The following is a 13,055-nucleotide window of genomic DNA, read 5'->3' as shown; positions in this document are numbered from 1 at the left end:
CAATAAGTTTTTCAATATCGTAGTATGGGTCATGAAAATTGCTACTTTGTAATATATCTACAACCAAATTCTTGTAGAATCCTTTAAGAAAACATGCAATATCAAGGAAAATATTTTGTTGAATTTGGTCCAATCCATCGTAGCTTATTTTAAGTACTTCTTGAATATCTGAATTAGGAATTCTTTTGTACTTATCTAATGCACTTTTCCAACATTGAAAATTTTTGTCATATAAATCAGCACCTATTATTTTTAGAACTGATGGAAGTCCTTTGGCATAACCTATAAATTGGTGTACAACCTCCAAATAATCTTCTGTAGGCTTTTTTCTTTTGAATGCATGTTGATAAAAGAGTGCACGAGATTCATGTTCATCTAATTCCTTAACCTTATAGTAAATTAAATGACAATCTTCTCGTAGAGTAGATACCAACTTTTTCTCTCTAGTTGTGATAATAATTCTACTTCCAGAAGCAAACCAATTGCATTTTCCAAGCAAATTTTCTACTTGTACTAATTTGTCCACATCATCTAGAATTAAAAGAATTTTTTTGTGCTGAAGCTTTTCCATTATCACATTGATTCTTTTAGATATACCATGCACTTTCAAATTTCTACCCCCTAAGATCTCATAATAAAGTGCCTCTTGTAGTTGGAGTACACCATCACTTGTTTTTGAGTTTTCTCTAACATCCTCTAGAAAGTTACTTCCTTCAAAATGATATGAAATTAAGTTAAAAGTAGCTTTTGCAGTTGTTGTTTTACCTATTCTAGGAAGACCATGGATCACTAACATGCGAACATCGTTTGACTCAATATCTAAGCACCGAATTATTTCCTCTACCCGAGAGTCTATTCCAACTGGGTATTTACCAACAAATACTTGTGAACAATTTAATTTAGCACTTGAGATCTCTTCAAAAATTTCTTGGATAAACCTAAATTGAGGGTGGCTGCCAATCACAAAGCATTAAAAAAAATGTTAGAAATAGAAATATGATCCCAAGTTGAATTCAAATTTGTTAATTTTGTTTAGCTTGTGATCTACAACTGAAATTTTGTTAATTAAATTAAATGGCACGTAATTCATAGATCTAAACTGTCAATACAATTACTTTTTTTTTTTTTTTTTAATTATTGTTCAGCTAGGATATCAATATTGGTCTTTTTGCACAAAGATGCATGGAAAATCTTCTTTGGAAAATATGATTTTCTAAAGATTATTGATCATATATTCTTCTCTTACATTGACCGTTGTAGCTTAACTAGCTCCATAATGAAAGATATGATCAAAATATAATAGTTTCATAAAAAAAAAATTAAAAACAAACAAACAAATAATATAGCTTCTGGGAGTTGTTTTTTAATAGTAAAATTTTATGGTGATAATAAAGTAGTGATTAAATACATACTCATTTTTGTAATGCCAACCAGATAAATTGCCAGCTTCATTTAGGGCGGCCCTCCATCTTTGCACCTTGTTTGTGCCATACTTGAAATTTTCTTCATGTTTTGCTAGTGCTTCTCCAAACTTTCCCTTTTGATTACGTACTTCTGATGGATCAACCTCGTAAAAAACTGGAAACACCACTTGGCCATTCTTTTTACATTCAAGAATTTTGACAAGTTCATCCAAACACCAAGTGGAAGTTGCATAGTTTTTAGAGAATACAATTATTGAAAATTTTGAACTTTCAATAGCTTCGAGAAGTTCAGTGGAAATTATCTCTCCTCTTTGGAGCTCATCATCCATGAAGGTGTTAATACCATTATAACGCAAAATACCATTCAAATTGCTAGTAAAACTATTGCGGGTATCTTCTTCTCTGAAACTCAAAAACACATCATATCTACATCGTTGGGTGAAAGATGAAGAGAAGGCTCGTTTGTTAGTTAGAAGAGCCATTGTGATTGGGATATATAGACGGTTGGGAAGATCTAAGGGAAAGAGGAGAAAGAAATATGTGACGAAATTGGAAATGTTTTAAGAGTTTAAGAAAGCAAAGAGAATGAAAAATTATGAAGAGATATTTCTCAATGGGTTTGAGAGAGAATGGGAAAGGCAGAGAGAAGGAAATGAATGTTAGATTTAGATAGTTGTTGTGAGGCGAAGAAGACTGAGAGAGTCAAATGCGAAATTATAGTAGTAGCATACTACTTTCGTAGTTGGTGGCCCAGACGCATAATGTAATATAAAAATAGAAAATTGATAGCCCAAAGTGAAATTCACTTTCAAGCTTTCACACCCACCCACCAGGAAAAGATGAAGAAATTTATTGGGTTCAAACTTTAAAAAGAAAGAAAGGATTAAAGGAAAGGAAGTTGCAATTTCTTTCCTCTTTTCTTTCTCATTAATCTCCTTCTCTTCTTTTAGTCTATGACTACAACATTTGCCATACCATTTTTTTCACAAGTATTTTATATGATAGACTAATTAGTTGTTTATTACTTTTGCGTAAATTTACTATTTTTTTTCATCACTCATAATCATTTAGTCAGTCACATAAATAATTGTGTAAAATAAAGTTTTTTTTTTTTTTTTAAGAGAGTTTTAACCTATGACATCCGCTCCTAATGATAGTTCTTTATCATCAGACTAAGACATCAATTAGTTTTTAGTGTAAGCAAATATTGAATCCTAGATCTCTTATACAATCATCAGAAATTTTATCTATTGAGCTAACTGGAACCCACGTATAAAATAAAGTTTGCGAGTAGTAGAATTTTTGCCTCTCACAAACAAAAGCACATAGACATCCTCCACAATGCTACAACAATAACAAGTGGTGGGTACCCACCTCGCCTTCTTGGCTCTCTTACCTTCACTCACGCACGCACACCTTCTCGAGTCTCCAGTCCATGTCTACACCGACTTGGGGTTGGCTATTAAATTATTAATATATATATATATATAACAACAATAACAAGTGGTGGGTACCCACCTCGCCTTCTTGGCTATCTTACCCTCACTCACACGCACACCTTCTCGAGTCTCCAGTCCATGTCTACGCTGACTTGGAGTTGGCTATTAAATTATTAATGTGTATATATATCTGTATATAATGCTACAACAATAACAAGTGGTAGGTACCCACCTCGCCTTCTTGGCTCTCTTACCCTCACTTACTCACACACGCACACCTTCTCGAGTCTCCAGTCCATGTCTACACCGACTTGGGGTTGGCTATTAAATTATTAATGTGTGTATATATATATATATATAAATATATATATAGATTGTACTAGAAATTGGTTAATTAACAGCCAAGACATATTAATTATTAAATTAATAAATTGGTAGTAAGCCAACTTAGGGATCTACTAAAAAATTGTCTTTTCATAAATATATAATGTAGTTTGCATTTGAGATTTAAAAAATTATCAAATATGTTTAATTATATCAATTACTAGTTAAGGAATAGAAATTCGATAGTCTATCAACTTATTAATAGAGTGGTTATGCTTGTTATCACTTCTTTAGTTGCTATTTGCAATTACAAATATAGTATTTTCAACAATAATTATTGAAAAAACTAGGTTTCGCAACAAAATTGAAGATGATTTTTAAAGAAATTTTTAATTGTTCATATTGAAAAAGAAATTATTGCAGAATTTAGTATAAAATCAATTTTGTATATATACAAATATATATATATACATATATATATTTATACAACCTTGTTCATTCTTGTTCACTACAAGCCTTGTAATCCTACAAACCTTGTAACTAGGACTAGTTCAAGCTTTGTAACTGTTGAAATCTTGTATTCACCACTACTACTGTAAGTGTTTATCCTACTTTCACTAAGAAGTATTTTCAGTTTTATGTTCATTACTTTACTTGTTGCTACCACCACCTTGGACGGATTACCGCCATACCGGATGGTTTTAAATTGCTTTCATTTATTTTGAACTATTGTTCTTATTTACTTTGAATTATTTTGATATATACTGCTTGGCTGGTTCTACCGCCTTATTATTGTTCTTACATTCAAGTTATTTATTTTCAAGCTATTTACTTTCAAGATCTTTACATTATTTCCATTTACTTTCAAGTTCTTTACATTATTTCCATTTACAATATTACTGTGCTTTCGTCTCCTTCTCTTCAGCAGCGTGTCCCCTTCCCCCTTTATGGTATCAGAGCCACTCTTTTCTGGCCGGTGGTAGTGTGGTTGTGTTCTTTGTCTCTTGTCCGTGTCTACCCGAACGCTTGATATTTCGTTGTTGTGTTCCCTTCTTACCGTCGTTGGTGCCACCCTAGTCGTAAAGTGAATTCCTAGGACCTAGCTGTAAGGCCCGTTTGAGCCAAGAGAAGGCGTGTAGGGCATGAGAGGTATGAGGTTGGTTAGGGTATGTGTTACGAAATGCAACGGTTGTGAGAAAAACATGATAACTGAGTATTGAACCTAGGATAGTATGGATAAGTTGTGGAGATCCAACTCCTCTATCAGCTCCAGGACTAGTTGTCCTCCTGATATTGTAAATGAAGAAGATCACACTATTGATGATAATGAGATGATTCCTGATTTTCGTAAATGGACTATTCCTAAAGTTGATACTAAAACTATTTATAAAACTAGTTTTGTTGAAAGTACTTTTCATTCTGCTTATAAAGCTAGAACTGTTGAACAAATTTTCTCTATTTCGAGAGTTCATGAAAAATGTTGCTTATTCACTAAAAAGAATATTAATGACTTCCTTGCCGCTAAAAAATTCTATTATTTGCATATTGGTATGGTTCAAGTTGCTATTAAACCACTTACCCGAAAGGGTATTAATGCTTCTGCTCTCATGTGTTTAAGAGATGCTAGATTTAAGATTTTTAAAGATAGCATTCTTGGAATGATCACTGCTTCTTTGTATGATGGTCCTGTTTATTTTAACTATTATCCTGATCTTACTCTTGCTTTGGATGATCCTAATATTGTTAAAGCTTTAACTTTGAATATTGCTTCATCTGGATATCACATGGAAGAGGGTAGTAAGCCTTTTGCTTTGATCTATCGCATTTATTACAAACTAATGGGTACTCAAATGAATCCTTGTGCTATAATGCCTAGAGAACCTTCAGGTAAAACCATGTTAATTCAATGTTCAACTCCTGATGCTAAAATCCAAGTTCCAAAAATGATTCAATGGCAAGATGTTAAACTTCCTAAAGATTGGTTGTTAGAACAAGAAACCCCTCCTGCTAAACCCATTTTTGATGAGCTTGATCTCACCCATATTCAACAATATCTTGATGGTACTGTTAAAATAAGTTTTCAAAACAATCCACCTTTGAGGATCAACGAAGGAAGACATTCCTTTGCTGGATCTGAAAGTATTTCAAAAAGAGATCGCGAGATCAATGAATTTTTGAAAAAGAATTTGGAAACATCTTCTGATTTAAAGCTAAAAGGTATTTCAAGTGATAAATCCCAATTTAGCTCTGTTTACTATTCAACTAAACCTGAAACTTCCACTCCATTTAGTAAAACTGCTAATGAAGATGAGGAAGACACTGTTTCTGTTACTCCATCTGATTTTGATTCTCCTATTGAAAATCCTCCTGTTTACCAAAATCAATTAAGAGTTTTGACTGTTTTAAATGATGATTTTGAAATTGATTGGGATTCTTTGTACAATGAATTTATGCTTGCTTCAAACAAAACCAAGAGAAAATATTTCCAAGATAATTTTGCTCAGGCTGATAAAGACCGTGTTAAAAGAAAATGGTTGGAAATGATGAATCAATTGAAAAAACATATTTTGTTTTTTGATTTTCTTGAAAACCATTATGTTCCAAATAATGAGGTTTCAAAACAACATTTATATGTGATAAAGAAATCAAATTTTGTTAAGATTGACAAAACCATTGTTAGGTCTAGTCATCCTCCTCTTGATTCAATTTTGATAACTACTAAGAAAGATGAAGTGACAAAAGAGGAAGTGAAGGCCTCTCCTTTCAAAATTGCTGATGATCAAACTCCTATTGTTAGCCTTATTGAACAAAACAATTTTACTAATCAATCTTTGCATATTATTGGTCAACAGCTTGACCATATTGAAGAAAAATTTGTTGAAAAATCTGTTTCTGTTTCTGAAAAATCTGTTCCTGTTAAAACTGAGAAACCTTTGATTGATTTACCCAGTCAAAGAGAAAAAGTTATGTTTAAAACTTCTCAGTCCAAGACTCTTGAAATTGTTGACAAAATGCTTTCTAATCTAAAGATTAAAACTGAGGGTACTAGTACTTCTACAAGTACTCCAACTGCTCGAACTATTTCCAAAAAAGAAATTGTTTCTGAAGAAAATACAGATTCTGATACTGTTTCTTCTGTTTCTTCTGTTCCTGCAAAAAGAATCTTTGATGATGATTTCCCAGAAATTAAAAGATTTGTTGGGAACTCCAAACCCATGTCTTTTACAAAAAATTGGTATCCAAAACCTACTCCTCCTGATATGCAGTTTGAAGAGAGATCTTTTCAAACACAGTTTTCTGTCTCTGCTGATAAGCTCTATGAATGGAATATTGATGGTTTGTCTGAACAGGAAATCATTAATAAAATGAGTCACATGTCTATGGTTGGTATTGCTTATCAAAACAACCATGATCTTGATCAACCTGAAATTGTTAACTTGCTTCTTACTGGTTTTTCTGGTACTCTTCGTGGATGGTGGGATTCATACATCACTGAAGAATCCAAAGAGTCTATTAAACATGCTGTTAAAAAGAATGAAGAAGGTTTGCCTATTTTTGATGAAAGTATTGGTCGAGGTATTCCTGATGGTGTTAATACCTTGATCTATACCATTCTCAAACATTTTGTTGGTACTCCATCCAATATTTCATCCCGCGTTTCTGATTATCTAAATAATTTGAGTTGTCCAACTATGTCTGATTACAGATGGTATCAAGATGTTTTTACTTCCAGGGTGATGCTCCGGAAAGATTGCCATAAGCCTTATTGGAAAGAAAAGTTTATTGACGGTCTGCCTCCTATCTTTGCTCATAAGGTAAAACAAGAATTAATGGGTAAAAATGATTCTATTGATTATGATAATTTAACTTATGGTGATATTTTCAGTACTATTAAAAAACTTGGTATTAATATGTGCAATGATGAAAAATTGTTAAAACACCAATTAAAGAATAAAAGAAAAGCTAAATATGAAATGGGAAATTTCTGTGAACAATATGGTCTGCCTCCTATTGCTCCTTCTAGGCAAAAAGGTAAAAAACATGATAAAAGCCATAAAAAATACAGAAATAACTTTATTAAACCTAATGATTTCTATGCTAAGAAGAAAAATGTTTCTAAAAAACATGTCAAACAAAGACCAAGTAAAGGTAAATACTTTAACTGTGGTAAACCTGGACACTTTAGTAAAGACTGTAAAGAAAAACCTGGTAAGTTAAAAAACAAGTTCAACATGTTAAACATTGATGATAATGTGCAAGAAGAATTATTCAGAATCCTTGAATCAAACACCCCGTCTGATTCTTTGGAAGATGATTTTTCTTCTTCATCTGATTCTTGCTATCAATCTACTGATGATTCTTCTGATTCTCCTAATATTAAAATTGGTTGTAGAGATTCCTGTTGCAATGTTATTAATGCTCTCACCAAGAGTGAAGAAGATGAAAAATTGATAATTCAGCTAATAAATCAAATTCAAAACCCTGAACTCCAGAAAGAATATTTGGATAGGTTTAAGAAAAACTTGATAAGAGATGAAATTGGTAAAAAACCAAAATCAACCATAAGTTTTGAAGAAACTTTGGAAAGATTTAATAAAAAGAAATCTAAAGAACTAACTGTTAATGATCTCCAAAATGAAATTCATATTGTTAAACAAGAGATAAATGAATTAAAACATGAATTTAAAAGCATGAAAAGTGATAACCATAATCTCAAACAAGAATTGACAATGCTAAAACTTGATAAAGATCTTAATAAATCCAGTAACGAACAAAATGAGCACAGTGATGGAAATGATTCCAGTCAACAGACTCTTCTTTCTAATAAAGGTACTCCTGATACTTTCACTAATCCCCAACTTGCTTTTGTTAATAAATTATTTCCTCCAAAATGGTTTACAAAAGTTAAAATTGTTGTTTCTCCTGATTATCATTTCACTGTTATTGCTATGATTGATTCTGGTGCAGATATGAACTGTATCCAAGAAGGATTAATTCCCTCAAAATATTTTGAGAAATCTACTGAAAGATTGGTTTCTGCTAATGGTTCTCAAATGAAAATTAAGTATGAATTGAATAATGCTCAGGTGTGCCATGATAATGTTTGTTTCAAGATTCCTTCTGTTCTTGTCAAAAATATGACTGATAAAGTGATTCTTGGTCTGCCATTTATTAACGCTTTGTATCCCTTTCTTCTTGAACATGATGGAATTACTACTGATCCATTTGGACAGAAACTAAAATTCAAATTTGCTTCAAAGTTTGAAATTGATATTGATAATCTGTCTTATAAGAAAGACTCTCCCATGAATGAACTTGTTCAAGAACTGATAATGAATTCTGATGATTTTAAAGGTAATTTTCATAACACCAAAATGTTAAAAACTATTCATTATCCTAACAATATTAATGATTCTTTGCAGGAATCGGATAATGATGCGTGGATAAATACCACTAATAAGTGGGACAATAATAATATTCATATTTATACCACTAGTAAGTGGATTATTATGGAAAGGAAAAACAAGAGAAAAGCTCCTGCACAGGACTATTCCCAAAGCAAAGGGTTCCCAGTGGGACGACCTTTTAAAATGCATGAAGGCGCATCTTCTGGTGAAAAACCCAGTGGATCAACATCCCTTCAAGGAGATGTCCCGGCGGAGGTGACATACTCCAATGGTGATATATTAATTGCTTTACAGGAAGTTTTGTCAAAAAATCTACAATTCCACAATGGTACCTATTCAGAATTACCAGATTCTATTAAATTCATTCTTGATAACCTTCAGTTTGCTTTTACCAAGAACCACAGTAATGTTTTTCACAAAACCCTTAGAGCCCTTGAAATCCACCTTGTTAACCTTACTGTTCAAAACGAAATTTATATGAGCCATTATGATAACCTTATTCCAGAAAATGACCTTGCTTTAAATATTGACTTTGTTCCAGAAAATAACCTTGTTTCAAAAAATGAGGCTCTTGTGAGCCGTCTTAAAGCCTACATTAGTCAACTCTTTGGCAAAGAGGAAATCCATTTGATGGATAAAAAGACTATAATGGGCACTAATTATGCTAGATTGAGTCTTAAGACCCAATCCATGTTAAGAAGTGCTGTTGCCAACTTGCCTTCAGATTTACAATCTCGTATTCTGGATAGCAAGGCTATGTCTAGGTCTTTTGACCTATGGTCCAAGTATTTCAGAAAACTTGTTACTGCTACTATTCCTGACCCTAATGAAATAGACGAAGGTGATAATGTCTTTATTCAGCTTGAATGGGAAGATCACTTTGGGAGCAGTCTCAGAGTATATGAAAAGAAACACCCATTTCCTAGTCTCCTTATTAATTTTGATGATGGTTCGTATTTCACTGATGAAGATTCAGATGATAGTGATGATGATGATCCTAATTCTAGCTGGCTTTTCCAAATGTTTGAATATGGCTTTGTTCGGTTTGTAAAGTTGACAAGTCATAAACAGGCCAGCCAACTTCCACAGATCATTCAGAATGCTATTAAAGGGTTTGAAAACTCTTCCACAAGACCTTTTGTTACTATTAGATGCTGGAGCACTCTACCAAAATGGGAGAGAAATAACTGGATGAATGTTAACCCCTCAAAGCATCTCATTCTCATTAATGGCTATACTCACCAAGGGCCATGGTTCAAGGGAAATTCTCAATTGTCCTTTAAAGATCCTTTTGGTCTTGCAAAATGCTGGAGAAATTATTTTAATAATCAAATTCGTGAAGTTGCTCATGATCTATGGAAAAATTATCATTTCATAGGAAGCACAAGTAGAATTGCTGTTTTTGGCCCCAAACCCTATGCTGATGCCTTTGTTCACCTACAAACAAAAGATCATCCTAATCTAAACAGTCTCCTTATCCCAGGAAAAACTCCAAAGTTTGAGCCAATTTTATATTGTGGATTCTGTAATAAGTATGCTATTTACCATGAGCATGTGATTCTCCACAAGGCCCTTTTGATCCTTTTGATGGTTATCCCTCCGATGCTCCCTCTACTGATTGATGAGGTCACTACTATTTCTAGACTGGTGTTACTTTATTTGTCTGGCTTGCACAACAGCCAAAATATTTTATTATCCTTCACAAATATGTTGCGGAAAATCCGGAACTAATTCATGATACTCCGGATTTTGCGGAAGATTTTGATTCCCCTATTTGTCTAGCCTGCACAACGGCCACTATTTGTCTAGCCTGCACAACGGCCAGATCTATTACAATATTCAAAATAGTTTGAAAGGCACAGGCCATGATGGTTGTGAAGAGATGATGCTCTGACAAAAGCTTCCTTTTAGCCAACACAAGATGTCACCTTTGAAGTCTTTTTAGAAAAGAAAGGAGCATCTACGTACTTGGTGGGGCATGCATGCTTCTCCTTTTGCCTTTTGCCATGCTTCTCCTGACATGTTGGACCAAATAAATGACAAAAGTTCAGAAGTTTTTATTTCAAAAAGTGGAAAAAACACTATTCACTGATTACTGTTCACGGATCACTGTTCACAGATTATTGTTCACTTTTACTGTTCATCACACTGTTCACTCCGAAATTTTGCCTATTTAAGGGGGGTTGTCCCTTAAATTTCAGGGTTTTTCAAGTCAAGTTTTACTTCTGATTTCTCTTCCCTTAGAACTAGCCTTCTTAGAGAGAGAACCCACTTGCTTCTACTACTACTACCTTGTTTACAACCTTGTTCATCCTTGTTCACTACAAGCCTTGTAATCCTACAAACCTTGTAACTAGGACTAGTTCAAGCTTTGTAACTGTTGAGATCTTGAATTCACTACTACTACTCGTGTCCGTCTCCTACCTTGTTTACAACCTTGTTCATCCTTGTTCACTACAAGCCTTGTAATCCTACAAACCTTGTAACTAGGACTAGTTCAAGCTTTGTAACTGTTGAAATCTTGTATTCACCACTACTACTGTAAGTGTTTATCCTACTTTCAATAATAAGTATTTTCAGTTCTATGTTCATTACTTTACTTGTTGCTACCACCACCTTGGACGGATTACCGCCATACCGGATGGTTTTAAATTGCTTTCATTTATTTTGAACTATTGTTCTTATTTACTTTGAATTATTTTGATATATACTGCTTGGCTGGTTCTACCACCTTATTATTGTTCTTACATTCAAGCAATTTACTTTCAAGTTCTTTACATTATTTCCATTTACAATATTACTGTGCTTCCGTCTCCTTCTCTTCAGCAGCGTGTCCCCTTCCCCCTTTTTTTCTGCAACAAATCATGGATTTCTTTTTTGCAAAATTCAACAGTTTCAACATTCATTTGGCTAGGACGAGCTTTAGTGGGAATATTTTTCTCATCAAAATCTTTGACATATGGCAAATTTGGATTCTTCAGTGATGCATGAATCCCACCATCCACGAAGAGTACAAGAAAAACCAGTAAGAAGCAAGTTAACAATTTCAGGTTGATCAAGATCATGGTTGTTTTGATAAGCAATACCAACCATAGACATGTGACTCATTTTATTAATGATTTCCTATTCAGACAAACCATCAATAAAAATCTGGATACTTTAATAAAAATTGTAAAAGAAAACCTAGTAATTTAAAAAACAAATTCAACATACTAAATATTGATACTTCTTCTGATATTAAAATTGGTAGTAGAGGTTCTTGCTGCAATGTTATTAAAACCAATGTCCTCACCAAGAGTAAAGAGGATAAAACTTTAGAAAATTTTAATAATAAGAAATCTAAAGAACTGACTGTTAATGATTTACAACATGAAATTAATATTGTTAAACGAGAGATAAGCGAATTAAAACATGATTTTAAAGATATTAAAAGTGATAAAAATAACCTTAAACAAGGACTTGAGCATAAAGATGGAGATGAATCTTGTCAACAAGCTCTTCTTTCTAGTAAAGGTATTTCTGATGATGTCACTATTTCTCAACTTGCTCTTGTTAATAAAATAATTCCTCCAAAATGGTTTTAAAAAGTTAAAATTGTTGTTTCTCCTGATTATCATTTCACTGTTATTGCTATGATAGATTCAGGGGCGGATATGAACTGTATCCAAGAAGGACTGATTCCTTCAAAATACTTTGAAAAATCTACTGAAAGATTAGTTTCTGCTAATGGTTCTCAGATGCAAAAAAAGTATGAATTGAATAATGCTCATGTATGCCATGCTAATGTCTGTTTCAAGATTCCATCTGTTCTTGTTAAGAATATGACTGATAAAGTGATTCTTGGTTTGCCTTTTATAAATGTTTTATATCCTTTTCTTGTTGAACATGATGGAATTACTACTGATCCTTTTGGACAAAAAGTAAAGTTCAAATTTGCTTCGAAGTTTGATATTGATACTAATACTGCTTCAAACATGATTCATACTAAAATTAAACATCTTAAATTTCTTCAGCAAGAGGTTAGACACAAGAAAATTGCTGAACAAATTTCTGATAAATTGTTGCAATCCAAAATTGGTAATTTTCAGAAAATGTTGATTGATGATGTTTGCTCTGATGTCCCTAATGCTTTCTGGCATAGGAAGAAACATATTGTTAATTTGCCATATGTCAAAGATTTTGATGAGAAAAATATTCCTACTAAAGCTCGTCCTATCCAAATGAATGTTGAAACTGTTGAATTTTGCAAAAAAGAAATCCATGATTTGTTGCAGAAAAAATTGATTAGGAATAGCAAGTCTCCCTGGTCTTGTTCAGCCTTTTATGTCCAAAAAAATGCTGAAATTGAAAGAGGAACCCCAAGATTAGTCATTAACTACAAACCCCTGAATAAGGTTTTAGAATGGATTCGGTATCCTATTCCCAACAAGAATGACCTTGTCCATAGGTTGAATGAAGCT

At 33.0% G+C, this 13,055-nt stretch overlaps 2 protein-coding genes across 4 annotated transcripts in view; both read right to left on the bottom strand.

The window, feature by feature from the left end:
• The window catches only part of LOC126717399 (disease resistance protein RPV1-like), a 72,270-nt gene extending 70,155 nt beyond the window's left edge, over positions 1-2,115 (bottom strand). Inside the window, exons 1-2 of the mRNA XM_050419139.1 lie at positions 1,413-2,115; positions 766-953 (exon numbers count right to left, since the gene is read on the bottom strand). Coding sequence (XP_050275096.1) covers positions 766-953; positions 1,413-1,906 — 682 coding nt within the window. The 5' untranslated portion in view covers positions 1,907-2,115. The remainder of the gene's footprint in view (positions 1-765; positions 954-1,412) is intronic.
• LOC126717396 (disease resistance protein RPV1-like) overlaps positions 1-13,055 on the bottom strand; it is a 206,061-nt gene that overhangs the window by 36,943 nt on the left and 156,063 nt on the right. The window lies entirely within an intron of this gene.

Source organism: Quercus robur, chromosome 3, assembly GCF_932294415.1.
Source record: "Quercus robur chromosome 3, dhQueRobu3.1, whole genome shotgun sequence".
NCBI classification, from domain to species: domain Eukaryota; kingdom Viridiplantae; phylum Streptophyta; class Magnoliopsida; order Fagales; family Fagaceae; genus Quercus; species Quercus robur.
The sequence above is the reverse complement of the archived record's forward strand: the minus strand, read 5'-3'. Positions and strand labels throughout refer to the sequence as shown.